This window comes from Leptonotus elevatus, chromosome 1 (genome assembly GCF_054856555.1).
Source record: "Leptonotus elevatus isolate MCC_2025b chromosome 1, RoL_Lele_1.0, whole genome shotgun sequence".
Taxonomy (NCBI): domain Eukaryota; kingdom Metazoa; phylum Chordata; class Actinopteri; order Syngnathiformes; family Syngnathidae; genus Leptonotus; species Leptonotus elevatus.
In genome coordinates, this window is record NC_141239.1 from 24,477,082 (window position 1) to 24,492,176 (window position 15,095).

The window sequence follows — 15,095 nt, forward strand, 5'->3', positions numbered from 1 at the left end:
ATCCCCCCCCCCCCCCCCCCCTCCGTTAACCACGTCATGACAGCAAATACATTTGCACCAGAACCACACCCAAGTCTGCGGCGTGTATTTGACTGAAAACAAATAGCGACGAAATCCATCCTGTTATCCACCGTGCAGGCTTTTTGTGTCCCGGGTTCACACTTGTGTTGTCGTTGTGCAACAGAAGCAACCCGAGGCGAGTCTGGGCACGTCTAGAGTGGCTTCACTCATGCTTTGGAATTCTGACCACAATTGGTGGGCTACATAACAGCAAAACTAGCGGATTCCATTCTGTCTCTTGCGTTTGGTTAAACCACCAATGATCATCTAGATTGTTGCCTGTTTTACTGCCACTTCTCCTGGCGGTGTGCCTTTGAAATTTGCTAATATCAAATATGTCGGTTTGGAAAGACTGACCTTGACCAGTGGTTCTCAACTGCAGTCACTCTGGGACCCACGTTTTCCTCTTGTCATGAATTTGTGACCAAGGTTATTATAGTTTGCAAAATAATGTTATCACGTTGCTCCTATCAGACAGATAATGTAGAATTTATAGCTTGTTTTCTGGTGTTTTGTTGCTAGGCAGAATTCATGGGACACATTTGTGGATGCGCTCCCAACCTAATAGAAATGGTCTCAAAACATTTATGGTTCAGTTGTGCACCCTCCAAATCAGTCATGGTGGACTCTTGAGTTGTGCGTCTTTGACTACTTTGACTGCTTTGTTAGAATGTATAGATATAAAAAAATAAAAAAATAAAAACACAACTCACATTCCACACACAGATTGGGACTTGCTCGACAATGAGCAGGAACAATGATGGCAATGATGGATTCGTCGTAGAAACTTTACAACAAGCAACAGTTTGGCAGACTCTTCATAAGAGAGGCCACATGCTTGCTTCAAGCTGCCACTCCCAGCTGAAGTCATTTGAAAAGTCAACACACTGTACTTTAAAAACGACAAAGAGAATCGCATGCAGTGGATTTAACCATGGCACATTCATTTGATCTTATGAAAACCTTGATGCAAGCACACAATGCAAAATGCCATACATGGGTTCATTTAAACACAAGCGTATATTAGCAACACATGTAACAACACTCACAGACTCTTTATCCTCTTTGAAAAATAACATATGATTATGGCTAAGATGAGGCGGTCTTCTTATGTGAAATATATATATATATATATATATAAAAGCATCTTAAGAAAGGGAATTGTGGATTTAGGCAATGATGGCAACAAAAACGAAGTTACTGAGAAGACTGGACATAACATAACTGGAGAAAATTACATTCAGCGCCATACTGAGTAATTGGAATCATTTGTTGGAATTTGTTTCTATGCTGATCCATTCAAATATTGTTGTGATCGCACAGCGTAGAATTGCATAGCTTGTGTAGTTTCATTTTCTAAGTTTCTTGTTGCTAGGCAGAATTCAATATATACAATTATTTTTAGTCTCAGGCACAAGAAAATCAGTGCTCCAGGTGAACTTTTTTCAGTAGGAGTTGCAACGCAGTGACCCCTAACTGGAAGTTTTAGGGGTGCAAGAAGAGCATTTTCGGGCACAAACTGTAAATGGCCTTGCAAAGTATACGTTCTCATTTGCACTCATTTTCACTCGTATTCACTCATATTCAATATTCCTAATGAATGGGCTGGACAAGTTTGTCAAGGAACAAAAAATATTCAAGTGTAATAAAATAATAAAATAAAAATGTAGTCACACGTGCTAGTAGATGAAATATTTAGTGTTAGGGGTTCAGAGTAGTTGTTAAAGTAGGGTTAGGGTTTTAAATTGGGTCTTCAAAATAGGGATACAAATAAGGTTTAGGCAAAGGTTAGGGTGTCAAAGTAGGATTGCAAAGTAGGGTCAGGCTTTCAGATTAGGGTTGCAAAGTAGGGTTTCAAAGTTGGGTTAGGGTTTCAAAATAGAGTTTTAAAATCGAGTCAGGCTTTCAAAGTAGGGTTTCAAAGTAGGACTGAGGTTTTAAATTAGGATTAGAAGTAGTTTATTTTTATTTTTATATCAGGGTTTTAAAGTAGGATTAGAGTTTCAAAGTATGGTCGGAGTTTCAAAGAAAGGTTTCAAAATAAGGTTATGGTTTCAAAATAGGGTGTCAAAGTAGTCAGAGTATGCAGGAGTGCTGCTAGGAAATTTTCGGGATTTATCCCAAAAATGTCTCTTTGGTGCTCTTCAGTGGAGGGATCCGCAAAAGCATTTTCAAACTCAACGGTGTTCCAATAAAAGGCTTTTATTGCCACTTGGCTAAAAATTGCCAACGCGTTTCGGCCTTGGTAGGCCTACGTCAGGGTGTCAAAGTAGTTTTGAACTTGGGTTAGGGTTTCAAGGCAGGGTTTGGAACTACGGTTGGAATTTCAAAGTAAGGTTTCAAACAAGGGTTTGGTTTTATAGTAGATTTTAAACCAAGGGCACAGTTTTAAATGAGGGTTTTAAACTAAGGTTAGCGTTAAATTAGCGGGTTTTCAAATTGGGCTTTGAACTAGGGTTGGAGTTTCAAATGACTGGTTTCGTGTTTCAAACTACATGGCTCCAGACTAACTTTTTCACTGGGCCCACACTGGCCTCTAACCTGGAATTGTCAGGGCATGGACTGCAAATAAATAAATTAAATTTCTCATTTGCACTCATTTTCCCAGTATTACATGAACTATGGTGGCCCGGAAAGGTCCAAATATGTAACTACTTTCCAACACAGCAGAGAATGTTCGGAAACACAAGCCTCCTTGTGATGAAAAACAAAACAACTAAAGCTCAATGAGGATTCTGAGTAGATTTCAACACATTGGAAAATAAGTCCCTCTGGATGGGTGGGGCACATCCCAACTTGGCTTTGAATGCGTAGACCGCCACAGAACACACATACGCCCTTCGGTGCCGCTCACTAGAGGGAAATAATGAGTCAGAATGAAGCCACAGCAAACATTTGACTGCTTTATTATATCAATCAAAGGCACAGCACAAAGGCACTAGAAGGCACACTTGAAATGCACTCTTTCATTTTTTTATTTCTGTACTTTTTGGATACATCAAACCCTCGGAAGTTGAATATTTTTGTGGTCGAGCAACTCAGTCATTGATGTAAAACGGCAGTCTGCACTTTATTTTGCTGTATACACAAACAAAAGTGACAAAGAAAATGGGGACGTGGCGACTCCGATGAGGACAAATGGGTTAGGATTACCCTTTTATACGGGAAATGAAATGAAGCTGAAGGCCAAACATATTTGGACTTCCGAGGGACTAAAAGTGACCAAGTGAATAGCGCTAGTGACTCAACTGATCATAAAACTCCACCTTAACGATAGCTTTGCCCACAGTGGACATGGTGGCCCTCACGTCCACCTGGTTGGTGCCGTGCACGATCCCAGAGCCGCTGGCGTCCCCCCGCTTGAAGTTGCTCGTATCCTTGCCGTCGTACATTTGCTCGTAGAGCTTCTTGTCGCAGGCGCGCGACGCTGCAAATATGCCCACCGCCAGACGGTTCTTGTACAGGTTGTGGTCGTAGGGCACGGAAAACATGATGGCCATGCGCTGGGAGCACACGCGGCTCTGCATGTGGAAGAGGTCGTAGGTCAGCAGGCCCACGGCGCCGGTGGCCTTGTGCTCATCTTTGGTGAAGGAGCACAGCTCGGTGTGCAGGCTGCGGACGGTGGGCTGCGGCGGATGGTGGCAGTCGCCGCTCGTCATGTACACCCTGGGACGCAAAGACCACACGACATGTTTCACACTCTGGAAGTTTGCATTTGAACATCACTTCCAACTGACAAGGATGGCAAGAGAGCAATTTTAGTCAATTAATTTAATTAATTAATTAATTAATAATTGAATATAATTGATTTTTAAAATGTATTAGTCAACTGGAATCACGTTGTGACCTAGCTTAGTTTACAATAGTATTGCTTACTTATCCTGGCCTCTTTTTAACTCATTCACTGCCATCGACGGCTATAGACGTAAAAAAATATTTTGAATTATTTCTTAGTTTAACATTTTTTCCCACTTTTGTAATCAAGAGTATGAAAACCGAGAAAAAAATAATTGTACATTTAGAACAGATATAAAATGTGTGATTAATGGTGAGTTAACTTTTGAAGTCATGCGATTAATTACAATTAAAAAGAAAAAGAAAAAAAAAGATTATTTAAAAAAAATGTCTAGGTTTTCATACTCTTGTTAACAAAAGTGGGGGAAAAGTTAAACTAATAGAAATAGTTAAAAATAATTTTTGAAGTTTATAGGCGTCAATGGCACTAAATGAGTTAATAAAACATGACAGGCCATGATTGCTGTGGATGCCCACCAAAATTGTTAAAAAAATTTTTATGTGAAAACCAAGATATTTTTTGCTTTTTTTGGGTACAAGAAATAAATTATTTGTTGACGGAAAACTGTAACTGTTGAAACATGGGACTTGCTTTGACTTATATCTCCAATATGACTACAACTAAGGTGGCCTAAAAGGGTCAACATTTCTCAATACTTGAGACTGGCAGGCCCATGAAGTGCTCAAGTGTTCGGATTACAAAACATGACCATTGGCCAGAGGGTTCCGCTGCATTACACAGCAGACAAAGGACAGTGTAACACATTGCACCCTCAGCAAGTTTAGTGGAAAGTCTAGCGTGAGTGTGTGAGAGACGCCTGATACTGATCGATGGCGTGTGCTGCTGCACACTTCGAAGCAACACTGAGTGTACCTGCCTGCGGTGTGCAATGAGGCAGTGTGTGTGTCGCCGCATGATGGATAGGTGTCGCACTGCTGAACGATATCCCGCACACACACGCACATACACATTCCAAGTTATGCACTGAGAGTTTTAAATCGTCAATGAAAAATTGAAAAATAAATCAAAATGTTATGACTAATTTATAAATACACAAATAAATGCCAATATGAGAATAATTCAAAGTCACAAAATATTGAATAAATGTGAGGCATTTGGGGCTTAAAAATATATATATGATAACCTTTTTCTTTTACATACTTACATGCATACTTTTGACATATTTCACAAAAATAAGTAATTAAAAATAATGCATTATTTGTAAAACTGCAGGCACCCAGGGGCTAAAAATACTAATAATAAACAGATAATAGATGAATAATTCCAATTCATGCATTGTGAGAGAGATTGGAAGCATTAAGGCCAGGCATAAAAAAAAGAAGAATTATAGATAAATAAATACATCTAATGAGGAAAAGTGGTATAGGAAATGGATGGCTAAATTAACTCATTCACTGCCATTGACGGCTATAGACGTCAAAAATTCATTTGAACTATTTCTATTAGTTTATTATTTTTTCCCCACTTTTGTTTACAAGAGTATGAAAACCTAGAATTTTTTGATTGTACATTTAGAACAGATATAAAATTTGTGATTAATCAAGAGTTAACTAGTGAAGTCATGCACAAAATCAAGTACAAAATTTAATTGCCTGACGTCCCTAATTTTTAATAACCTTTTTTTTTTCTTCTTATAAAAAATTAGGGGCATCATTTTTTTTCGTAATTAATTGCATGACTTCACTAGTTAACTCACAAATTAATCACAAATTTTATATATCTGTTTTAAATGTAAATATTTTTTTCTAGGTTTTCATACTCTTGTTAACAAAAATGGGGGAAAAAATGCTAAACTAATAGAACCAGTTCAAATGAATTTTTTTTTTACATCTATAGCTGTCAATGGCAGTGAATGAGTTATACATTTTATACACTACAGTTACAGTGTATGCTACATCCATAGTATGGACACAAGTATTGAGACACCGAGCCATCTCAAAGTCGATAATGGGTTTGTTCTTCTGCACCAAACTCAAGCAAATTGTCTCCAAATAATTGGCCAAGAATTAAGACTGAGCTCCAACCAAATCCTCGTCAAACCCCTTTTGATCATTTCATTGACAGAGTGCTGCGTCCCAATACTTTTGTGCATATCGCTGATGTGGTGAAAGCAGAAAGCAGGCCGAGTGGTTGATTGAAACTCACTTGGGGTTAATGAGGCAGTAGACGGAGCTGACATTAGTGATTTCGAATGAGCAGTTCCTGTTGGTGGTGAGGGTCGCTGACAGGGCCTCCGCCGTCTGCATCGTGACTGCAACACCACAAGACGCCCAACAACATGTCATGCTTCCATAATACCATGCAGGAAGTGCAAACTACAACAATGACTATCTTTTACCATGAGAAGTCAAGTCATCTTTACCTTTTTTGGGTGGATCAGCCGGCGTGTGTGAGGCAGCAGCGTGTGTGTTTTCTCCCTAACTGAGCGAGAACGACAAAGAGGAGCAGGAGGAAGAGGAGGAGGAGGAAGAGAGTTAGCTCTAGTAGACTTTACAAGTGCAGGCGTGTTCACTGTGCTAAGTGGAACCAAACAACAAGATGTCCATTTCAGCTACACCCTCGCAGCTGAGACGAGACCAACAAATGTATGGTGGCACTTTGACACCACTGTCAAATATGTGCAAAATGTAAAACATACAAATACTGAATTCAATATGTTTAACCAAATAGTATGTCATTTTGTGTAGAACAGATGATAGTGAATAACAATAGTTTGTAAAATAAATAAAAAGAAAATAATTTAAATAAATATTAGTTTCTTCTTTTTATAATATCATATACATTGTGTAGATATAGGGTATTTTAGATTAATTTATATCCTTTTTATTTTTTTATCTCAAACTATTTCAAGTCCACATTTTAAAAATATAATTGTGAACAGAATTGCATTTTCCAGGTCAGGTCCCACATTTGCTCAGCCACTTGTTGTGAGATGGAATTCTTGAGTTCATGATCTATTTTGCCCAAAAACGCAATATGAACAAAAACATACATGATTACTACATTTTGCAGCAAGTGACAATATATGATCACAAACAAATTTTTGCACTTATGTGAAAGGTAAATATGCAAAAATACCAGTTAATAAGGGTCCATTTTTGTTAGGCAGAATTTATGGCCACAATTGGTTTTGCCCCAAATCTTGATGAGAAACATTTTTTATTGAGTAAAATGGTCACATGAAAACATAATGATGACCGATACACTTTGTAAAGACAATATAATGGGATAATGACAATTATTATAAAACATTTTTTTTAAAGGTGCAAAATCAACTATTAGGGCCATTTGTTTTGCACCAATAAAATATAATCTACAAACACAAGAAGCAATACACAAATGAATATTAAATTATTATGAAGAATTTTTGATGCAACTCTTTGTATTTTGCATTCGATTGCACCTAATGAAATGACATGGGACTATTTTCCCATGCCTTCCTCCAGGTTATTTTTTCAAAGCAAATATTTGCCTATTTAAATATAATGAACATGCAGCCGTGTGTGTGGAAGGTTCCAGGTTGTGACTTGCAGCCAGCAGCGTACTAATTCCCCCATTCTTGCACAAGGGCGTGCGTGTGGCTGCAGGTGAGGGCTCGCTTGGGAATCATGCCCATCCCACATGATTTCACCACTTGTGCGACTCCAATAGAATATGCTTGGCTGACTGCATGCTTCCCTTGAAGGGGCCCCACACACCCTCACAGATACTCAAGCGCACACTTGAATATAAGATGATAGCCACTTTCCAATTAAGTTTCCCATTTTCCACACACTTTGAGCTGTGCTTAACTTGTACATGTGACGTGGCGGCAGCTGTTGGGAAGCCTTCATCTTCAACGCTTCAAATCAGCAGATGGTCCCAAACGACTGCAAAAAAAAAAGGAGGAAATAAAAAAAATATATACATAAAAAAAGGATACATTTGCATTCGACAGACTTTGTATGGTAAAGCATTCCATGTGATGCTTAGCCAGTTACCTTGACAGAAAACTGCATTAAACATGAGATGCGTAGTCTTGCCTTCATTATATCCCGTAATCACATTCATCATCATGTGAAATAAAATGGCAGCGCAGGGGTGAGGCCAAAAGCAAAAGAACCCTAATGAGTGCTCGTTGTGTTATCTTGCCTTTCCTTCTAATTGCAACCAAAGAAAAGTCGCTTACAAAGTTCATGTCAACTTGTCTCTTGCAAATTAGACCTGGATTAAATGAACAACAGCATTAAACATCTATTGTAAAATGTCAAAAATACACATTTTACCTCAGCAAATAAACCTGAATATTCAGAGTGAAATAGATATTTTTTTTCTTTTTCTTTTTTTTCCTTTAGAGCTCAGTATTGTTCATTCGGTAATTTTACCGATTTGACATGTCATCATCATTGCTCTTTTTTATTTTATTTTTTGATTATTTTGTATGTGGGTGAGTATGTGTATGTGCGTGCGTGTGAGTGTGTGTGTATTCATTAGTTCACCAAAAACCTATTTAAAAATCCCATACCGTTCACCTAAACCGAACACCGCCGTCAGGAGACCCGAGGAAGGATCAAAGAACATAAAGGAAAGTGAAATCCAGCACCGACCAGACACCACCCACCGGGCCGCCAACCAGAGTTCTTCACCAACCCCAGAAACATCTAAATTCCAACCAATCAGGGAGACCTCAACAGACCAAAGGAGAGACTGAGGAAAGGAAGGAAGGACAGACGAAGCAGAGTGAGATCCACAGACACCAGCCTCCACCGATTCAATGACCTGAGGAAGAAGCAGATTGTGTCTGAGTTTCGATAGATGCTGGTGTGGTGGATCTGGCATGCATGAAAATCGCCACCAAAGAGGGGAGCCGTCGACCCCTGCCAGGACAGAGCAAGCGCAACACCTCAGGGCACCCCAGGCCGCGGCAGCGCCAAAAGACGACCCCCGGGCCCCGCCAGGGCCACCGGCCGGAGAGCAAACCCAGGAGCTGGAGCGCCTCCCACCCCAACACGGCCCACGCCCCCAACCCAACGCAGCAGGACGGGGCACTGCAGGCCCGCCAGGCACCCCACCGGTCCACAGCCCCCGCTCCCGCCACGACCCCCCCGCCCCCATCAACCCCCGCCATCCACCCCAACCCAGCCCCAGCCACCCCCAGGCTCCCAAACCCCCAGACACCACCGCCCCCCCGCCCCCACCAACCGGCAGCCCCCCAACCCCAACCCCGACCCCCAGATCCCGGGAATCCCCCGCACCCAGGCATCGGCGCCGAAGAGGGGTCAGACAGCGGAGCGGAGAGGGCACCCGCGCCCAGCCCACCCCCCGCCGCGTGGAGGGACGGAACACCGGGGGCAGAAGGGGAGATGGGAGCACCGGAGGACGGGCGGCACCCCCGAACCCCAGGCCCAGCGGGGAAAGGCCCCGGTCGTCACTCCAGCATTCTTAGTGAAAGCTAACCCTGTTACTGAGTTCGCCAGCTCGCCGACTGGCGAACTCTACCCCTAAACCTTGAATGGGACCCCACCCAGTGTATATACAAGTGTGTGTGTGTGGTGCATTAAAATTGGGAGCAGGTGAACCGGAGCAGAGGGAAATGATATCCCCACGCGCCTCCTAGGCATGTGCTTTGAGTGTATGTGGTGCATTAAAAAAATTAATGGGGGGGGCGGTGCTGCGGGGATACGGACAGGGGACCGCAGCACTGCTCTATCCTGCGGTCTGCCCCAACCAATGGTACCCCCCCCCACCTACACAGTTGTGTGGTGCATTAAAATTGGAGGGGAGTTGTAGGGCGAAGACGGTGTTTCCACCTTACCCCCCCCCCCCCCAAAGTGTGTTATGTGCCCTATATGTCTATAAAAGTGTATTGTGCAAAACTAGTGCAGTGAGTTAAGAGGAGCGACCAGCGGGGCGCCCCCCCCCCCCAACCGGGCGGGGGCAGGAGGCGCACCCGTCCACCAATCCCCCACCCACCACACCGGGACCCCAGCGGGCATATGGGACCAGCCCGGCGGGGTGATAGGGTTCGCCCCCCGGATACTGGGGCCCGCTCGAGGTGCCAGGAGGTCCACCGGAGCGGGGCGGGCACAATAACAAACCCACCCACCCTCCCGGCCCCCGGAGCGCCGAGACCCGGCCCACGGATGGAGCCCCCGGCCCAGGGGAGGGGAAGGAAGGTGGACAGGGGAGGGGGAATGAGATGACAAGAAGGGCAAGGGGCAGCGGCAGGGCCGCAGAGAGAGGGGGAGAGGAGGAGGAAGGGTGACGAGGGAGAAGGGACAGGGAGGCGGAGGATGGGCGGGGAGAGGCCAGGAGGGAGAGGCAGCAAGGGGGAGGAAGGGGGAGGGGAGAGGGAACCACGGGGCACCCCGGCGGCCCACAGGCCCCGAACCGCGTCACCGGGCCCAGAGCGACGGACCACGCCGGAGCGGCCAGGGAGAGCCCCAAAATGCAGCACCCACCAAGAGTCCCAGGGAACGGCCAAGACGCAGCCGCCACCCAGCAGCCAACAGAGGGGCAGACCCGCCCACGCCCAGCCAGGGGGGACGGGACATAGACAAGGACAAATAGATTATCTGACAATAAAGACATTGTGAAAAAATTGCAATTTTGTTAGAATAAAGGTGCAAGAATATGAGAATAAAGGCATAGTTCTTACATGGAAATGGTCAACATTTATTAGGCTGAAATCAGAACCAGAGTACCAAATTCTGAATTTTACAAATATTTTTTCTGGTATTTTAGTGGGTGAAATGTTCCATAATCACCTGCAATTGGTGAATTTCCACAAAGTAGAGGTTGAATTTTTGTGTGTGTGTGTGTGTGTGTGTGTGTGTTGGGGGGTGGGGGGGGGGGGGGTCACGCCTCTTTTATGCCATTATATACACCCCCACCCCCACCCCCCACACACACATGGTTTCCACCCCTCTAAATAAATGTAATGTTTTGCAAAATGAATAATAAATTCTGGCACTGTAAATCTTTTACTTCCACTGGAAGTTCTTCTTCATCTTCCATTTAGGAGCCAAAGAAGAAGAAGTAGAAGAAGAGGAAGAAGAAAAGAACGGAAAGAACTCAAACGGAACCAAACTTGAACAACGTTCTGCATGTCCAAATGGTCTAAGGCCCCGTCCAGATGGAAGCAAAGCCGACTTTGTTCCTCAAACAATTCTCGTACACACAGAAGCATTTCAAGACTTGCGTGTGTCCAAAAGAAGACGCTGAGGACCTTTAACGGCTGTAATGTATATGCCCAAGTCTGGAGTGGCGCTATAGCGCAGCCACAGGGAGTTAACGGAAAGCGTAGAAGTAGAATCAGCGAAGAAGACGAACACTTTTTTTTGTTAAACTTGCAATCTACAGAACATTCATTGCATGTATCAAAACAACATGAAAAAGACAAACACAGGAGAAGTGACAATGGCGGATGATTCAAGTACAACACCACTTGTTGAACGTGGGAATAAAGAAGCAAAATATTTTGCTGCAAAAGCATAAGCAAGCTAAGGAGGCTGCGCAAAACGACTACGACACGGCTATCCGCCATTGTTGTTAACAGATTGACGGTTCATGCGCAGTCACGTGAGAATTGGTGAATACGTCCTCAATCTGCGACAACGCGTCGTCATTGAGCTGCGACCATTCCGTTATCGCTGGAGGAGTATCCTCCATATGGTGTCCAGTTTTGAAATCTTTCCACTCTGGAGCCCGGTTTCAAAAGTGATCGGTTTCAAGCTCCGAAACCGCGCCATTGTGTGGACGAACGGCCTAAATGGTAAGAAACTTGTGAGGATACATTGAAACTGGCTTTCGTGTGGACGGGGCCTAATGCCTGGTTCACACGGCAAGATTTTAAAATTGTCGGCCGACTTCCAAACTCTGAGACACACCACACGCGAAGAGAAAAAATGTTTGACTCCGCCCACACAGATTTTACTAAATGGTTTGAACAATTATTTTTAAGAAAAATTGCAGATTTAATGAAGTGCCGTTATGATGTTACGTTTTTTTTTTTTAACACATTATTGAGCATGGAAAATTACAAACACTCAACCCACAGTCAGTTGGGGCGGAGCTAACCAAAACGGCCTAGCATCCCTGGATGGTTGAGGTTAGTATTTGGGTTTCGTTCAGTTTTTAATTTTCGTTGTTCAATTAAGTGTTCAAACAATTCCCGTAAGTGTGATGTCATAAAGACAGAAAAAGAACGAAAGAAAGAAGGCGCTTCAAGGTTGATAATCCATGTGGGTAGAGTCAAACGTTAAGATATGCCTCGAACTGCACTTGGAAACAAAAATACGCCAGAGATAAAATCCTATTTAATTACAGCAAATGCAGAATCAGAGTCACTCACATTTTAGCCTTCACTCCTCCTTATAAGACAAGCAACGCTACTGCTTTTTTTCTTCATTTAAAAAAAAAAAAATCCAAATAACATGGTGAAGCTGCACGCGTGCTGCTGAATACAAACTGGAGATAAAGGGAAACTACTCAAATTACATGCAGGTATTATTAATTAAGGATTATCGTTGAGCCAAGGTAATTAAATAGTCCTGTCAAGGATTAAAAAAAAAGATGGATCTTTGTTTTTTGTTGGCAGGTTTTATGTGCAACTGTGTTTGCATTCTAAAACCATCTAAATAGAAAAAAAAGTATATAAGTAGTATAAAGTATAAAATATAAAAAGGACCAAATATTTGAATTTAACAGAAAAAAGGTGAAAAACATTTGGGGTGGCAAACTTGATTAGAACAATCTGATGACACCTAGTGGACAGGTGTGGCATAAGCGCCCTTTTATTTTTTTTCAAAGAAAAGACAATATTCAGACTGTTTTCATTTAATTTTAATTTTATATAAAACATAAATATTTGTATATACTACATATTACAATTCATAATTGAATAATCATACATAATTTTTCAATAATTGTTGCTGATTTCAGTATTAATGATTTTATCGATTTGTACTTATTTCAGTAATATTTTTTTTTACATTATTTGCATTTGAATTGTTTAATTGATTCAATATTATGTTTGATAACAATTATTATTATTATTATTATTATATTTTTAAGTTAATAATCATATATGTTTAGAATTTAATTAATTATTGGCATTTTAATAATGACTCAATAATTTCAAATTTTTCATACTATTTATTTTTTATGTTTTTTTATTTGAATTGCTTGATTGATTTGTTACTCAATATTTTATATTATATACTATATATGTTATTTATAAATACTTTTTATGTAAATGTCTTAGTAATTACTAACATCTTAGTAATAAAATATTAATTAAGTATTAAGTAATGATAAATATTTATTACAGAATTGTAGAATGTATTGAATTATTTTAAATTGAACATTTACATTTCTCAAACTTCATTTTGCATTACAACTATTTTGTGTTTATGTATTTCTTCATTCAGTGCCTTTACATGGATTACCTGTGTGTTATTATTTTTATTTTATTTTACTTATATACGGTAGCTGTGATCAGAGCTGTGGCCATAACGTGGTCGGTGCCTGTCACGGTGGCAAACCCCGAACCTGCTGGTAGAGGATGCCGTCAAGCTGAAGGAGGAGTCCTATCGGGCCTTTTGGCTGGTGGGACTTCGGCGGCAGCTGACAGGTACCGGCTGGCCAAGCGGAACGCAGCTTCGGTGATCGCTGAGGCAAAAACTGTTCAGTGAGTCCATGGAAAATTCTGGTCCACCATCTGCCGTCTCAGGAGACTTAAGCAGTGCACTATTAATACTGTCTATAGTGGCGATGGGGTGCTGCTGACCTCGTCTCGAGATGTCGTGAGTCGGTGGAGGGAATACTTCGAAGACCTCCTCAATTCCACCAACACACCTTCCTTGGAGGAAGCAGAGTCTGGGACTATGAGGTTGTCTCTCCTATCTCTGGGGTCGAAGTCACTGAGGTGGTTAGAAAGCTCCTTGGTGGCAAGGCCCCGGGGGTGGATGAGATCCGCCCAGAGTTCCTAAAGGCTCTGGATGTTGTGGGGCTGTCGTGGTTGACACGCCTCTACAAAATCACGTGGACATCGGGGACAGTGCCTCTGGATTGGCAGACCAGGGTGGGTGTTTGGGAGAACCGGGGGGTGTGTCCCAACTATAGAGGGATCACACTCCTCAGCCTTCCTGGTAAAGTCTATTCAGGGAGGCTGGGGAGGATGGTCCGTCAGAGTTGAATCTCGGATTCAGGAGGAGCAGTGTAGTTTTCGTCCCGGCCGTGGAACAGTGGACCGGCTCTACCAGGGTGCTCGAGGGTGCATGGGAGTTCACCAACTCAGTCTACTAGAGCTTTGTGGACTTGAAGAAGGTGCTCGGGATTCCTGTGGGGGGTGCTTTGGGACTATTGGGTACCGTTTCCCCTGATACTGGCTGTGACCAGTGTCAGAGTTTGGTCCGCATCGCCGGTAGTAAGTCTGATTCGTTTTCAGTGAGTGTTGGACTCCACCAAGGTTGCCTTTTGTCACCGATTCTGTTCATAACTTTTATGGACAGATTTTCTAGGTGCAGCTGAGGCGATCTCCAACTCTCACTGGAGTGATTCGCAGCCAAGTGTGAAGCGGTTGGGATGAAGATCAGCACCTCCAAATCCGAGACCATGGTCCTCAGTCGGAAAAGGGTGGAGTGCCCTCTCCGGGTCGGAGATAAGATCCTGCCCCAAGTGGAGGAGTTCAAGTATCTTGGGGTCTTGTTCACGAGTGAGGGTAGGAGGGAGCGGGAGATTGACAGGTGTTTTCCTCCGCAGGGTGTCCGGGCTCTCCTTTAGAGATTGGGTGAGAAGCTCGGTCATCCGGGTGGGACTCAGTGTCGAGCCGCTACTCCTCCACGTTGAGAGGAACCAGTTGAGGTGGCTCGGGCATCTGGTTCGGATGCCTTCTGGACGCCTCCCTGGAGAGGTGTTCCGGGGATGTCCCACCGGCAGGAGGCCCCGGGTACGACCCAGGAAACGCTGGAGAGACTATGTCTCTCGGCTGGCCAGGCAACGCCTTGGGATCCCGCTGGAGGAGCTGGTTGAAGTGGCTGGGGAAAGGGAAGTCTGGACTTCCCTGCTAAAGCTATTGCCCCGCGACCTGACCTGACCTGAAAGCGGTAGATGATGGATGGATGGATGGTAACTGTAAGCACAATGCATTGTACTATGGGTATGTGTAACTACTGCATGCTTGTGTTTAATAATGACAAATTGTGTCTATTAATATATATTTTTTAACCCCAGCGCT

General features: G+C 43.1%; 1 protein-coding gene across 1 annotated transcript; it reads right to left on the reverse strand.

The window, feature by feature from the left end:
* Positions 1 to 2,950: 2,950 nt before the first annotated feature.
* LOC147181349 (DELTA-actitoxin-Afr1a) lies at positions 2,951 to 6,387 on the reverse strand. The gene is made up of 3 exons (XM_086079694.1): positions 6,240 to 6,387; positions 6,023 to 6,128; positions 2,951 to 3,726 (listed from the first exon to the last, which is right to left on the reverse strand). Exons 2-3 carry the CDS (start codon positions 6,121 to 6,123, stop codon positions 3,297 to 3,299), a joined length of 531 nt encoding a protein of 176 aa, XP_085935820.1. The 5' UTR covers positions 6,124 to 6,128; positions 6,240 to 6,387; the 3' UTR covers positions 2,951 to 3,296.
* Positions 6,388 to 15,095: the final 8,708 nt, after the last annotated feature.

Excerpts from the sequence above, each read along its gene's own strand:
- LOC147181349 (XM_086079694.1), bottom strand. The coding sequence starts at position 6,123 with ATGCAGACGGCGGAGGCCCTGTCAGCGACCCTCACCACCAACAGGAAC. Across the intron at positions 3,727-6,022 it reads TACTGCCTCATTAACCCCAA|GGTGTACATGACGAGCGGCG; the intron begins GTGAGTTTCAAT and ends TTTGCGTCCCAG.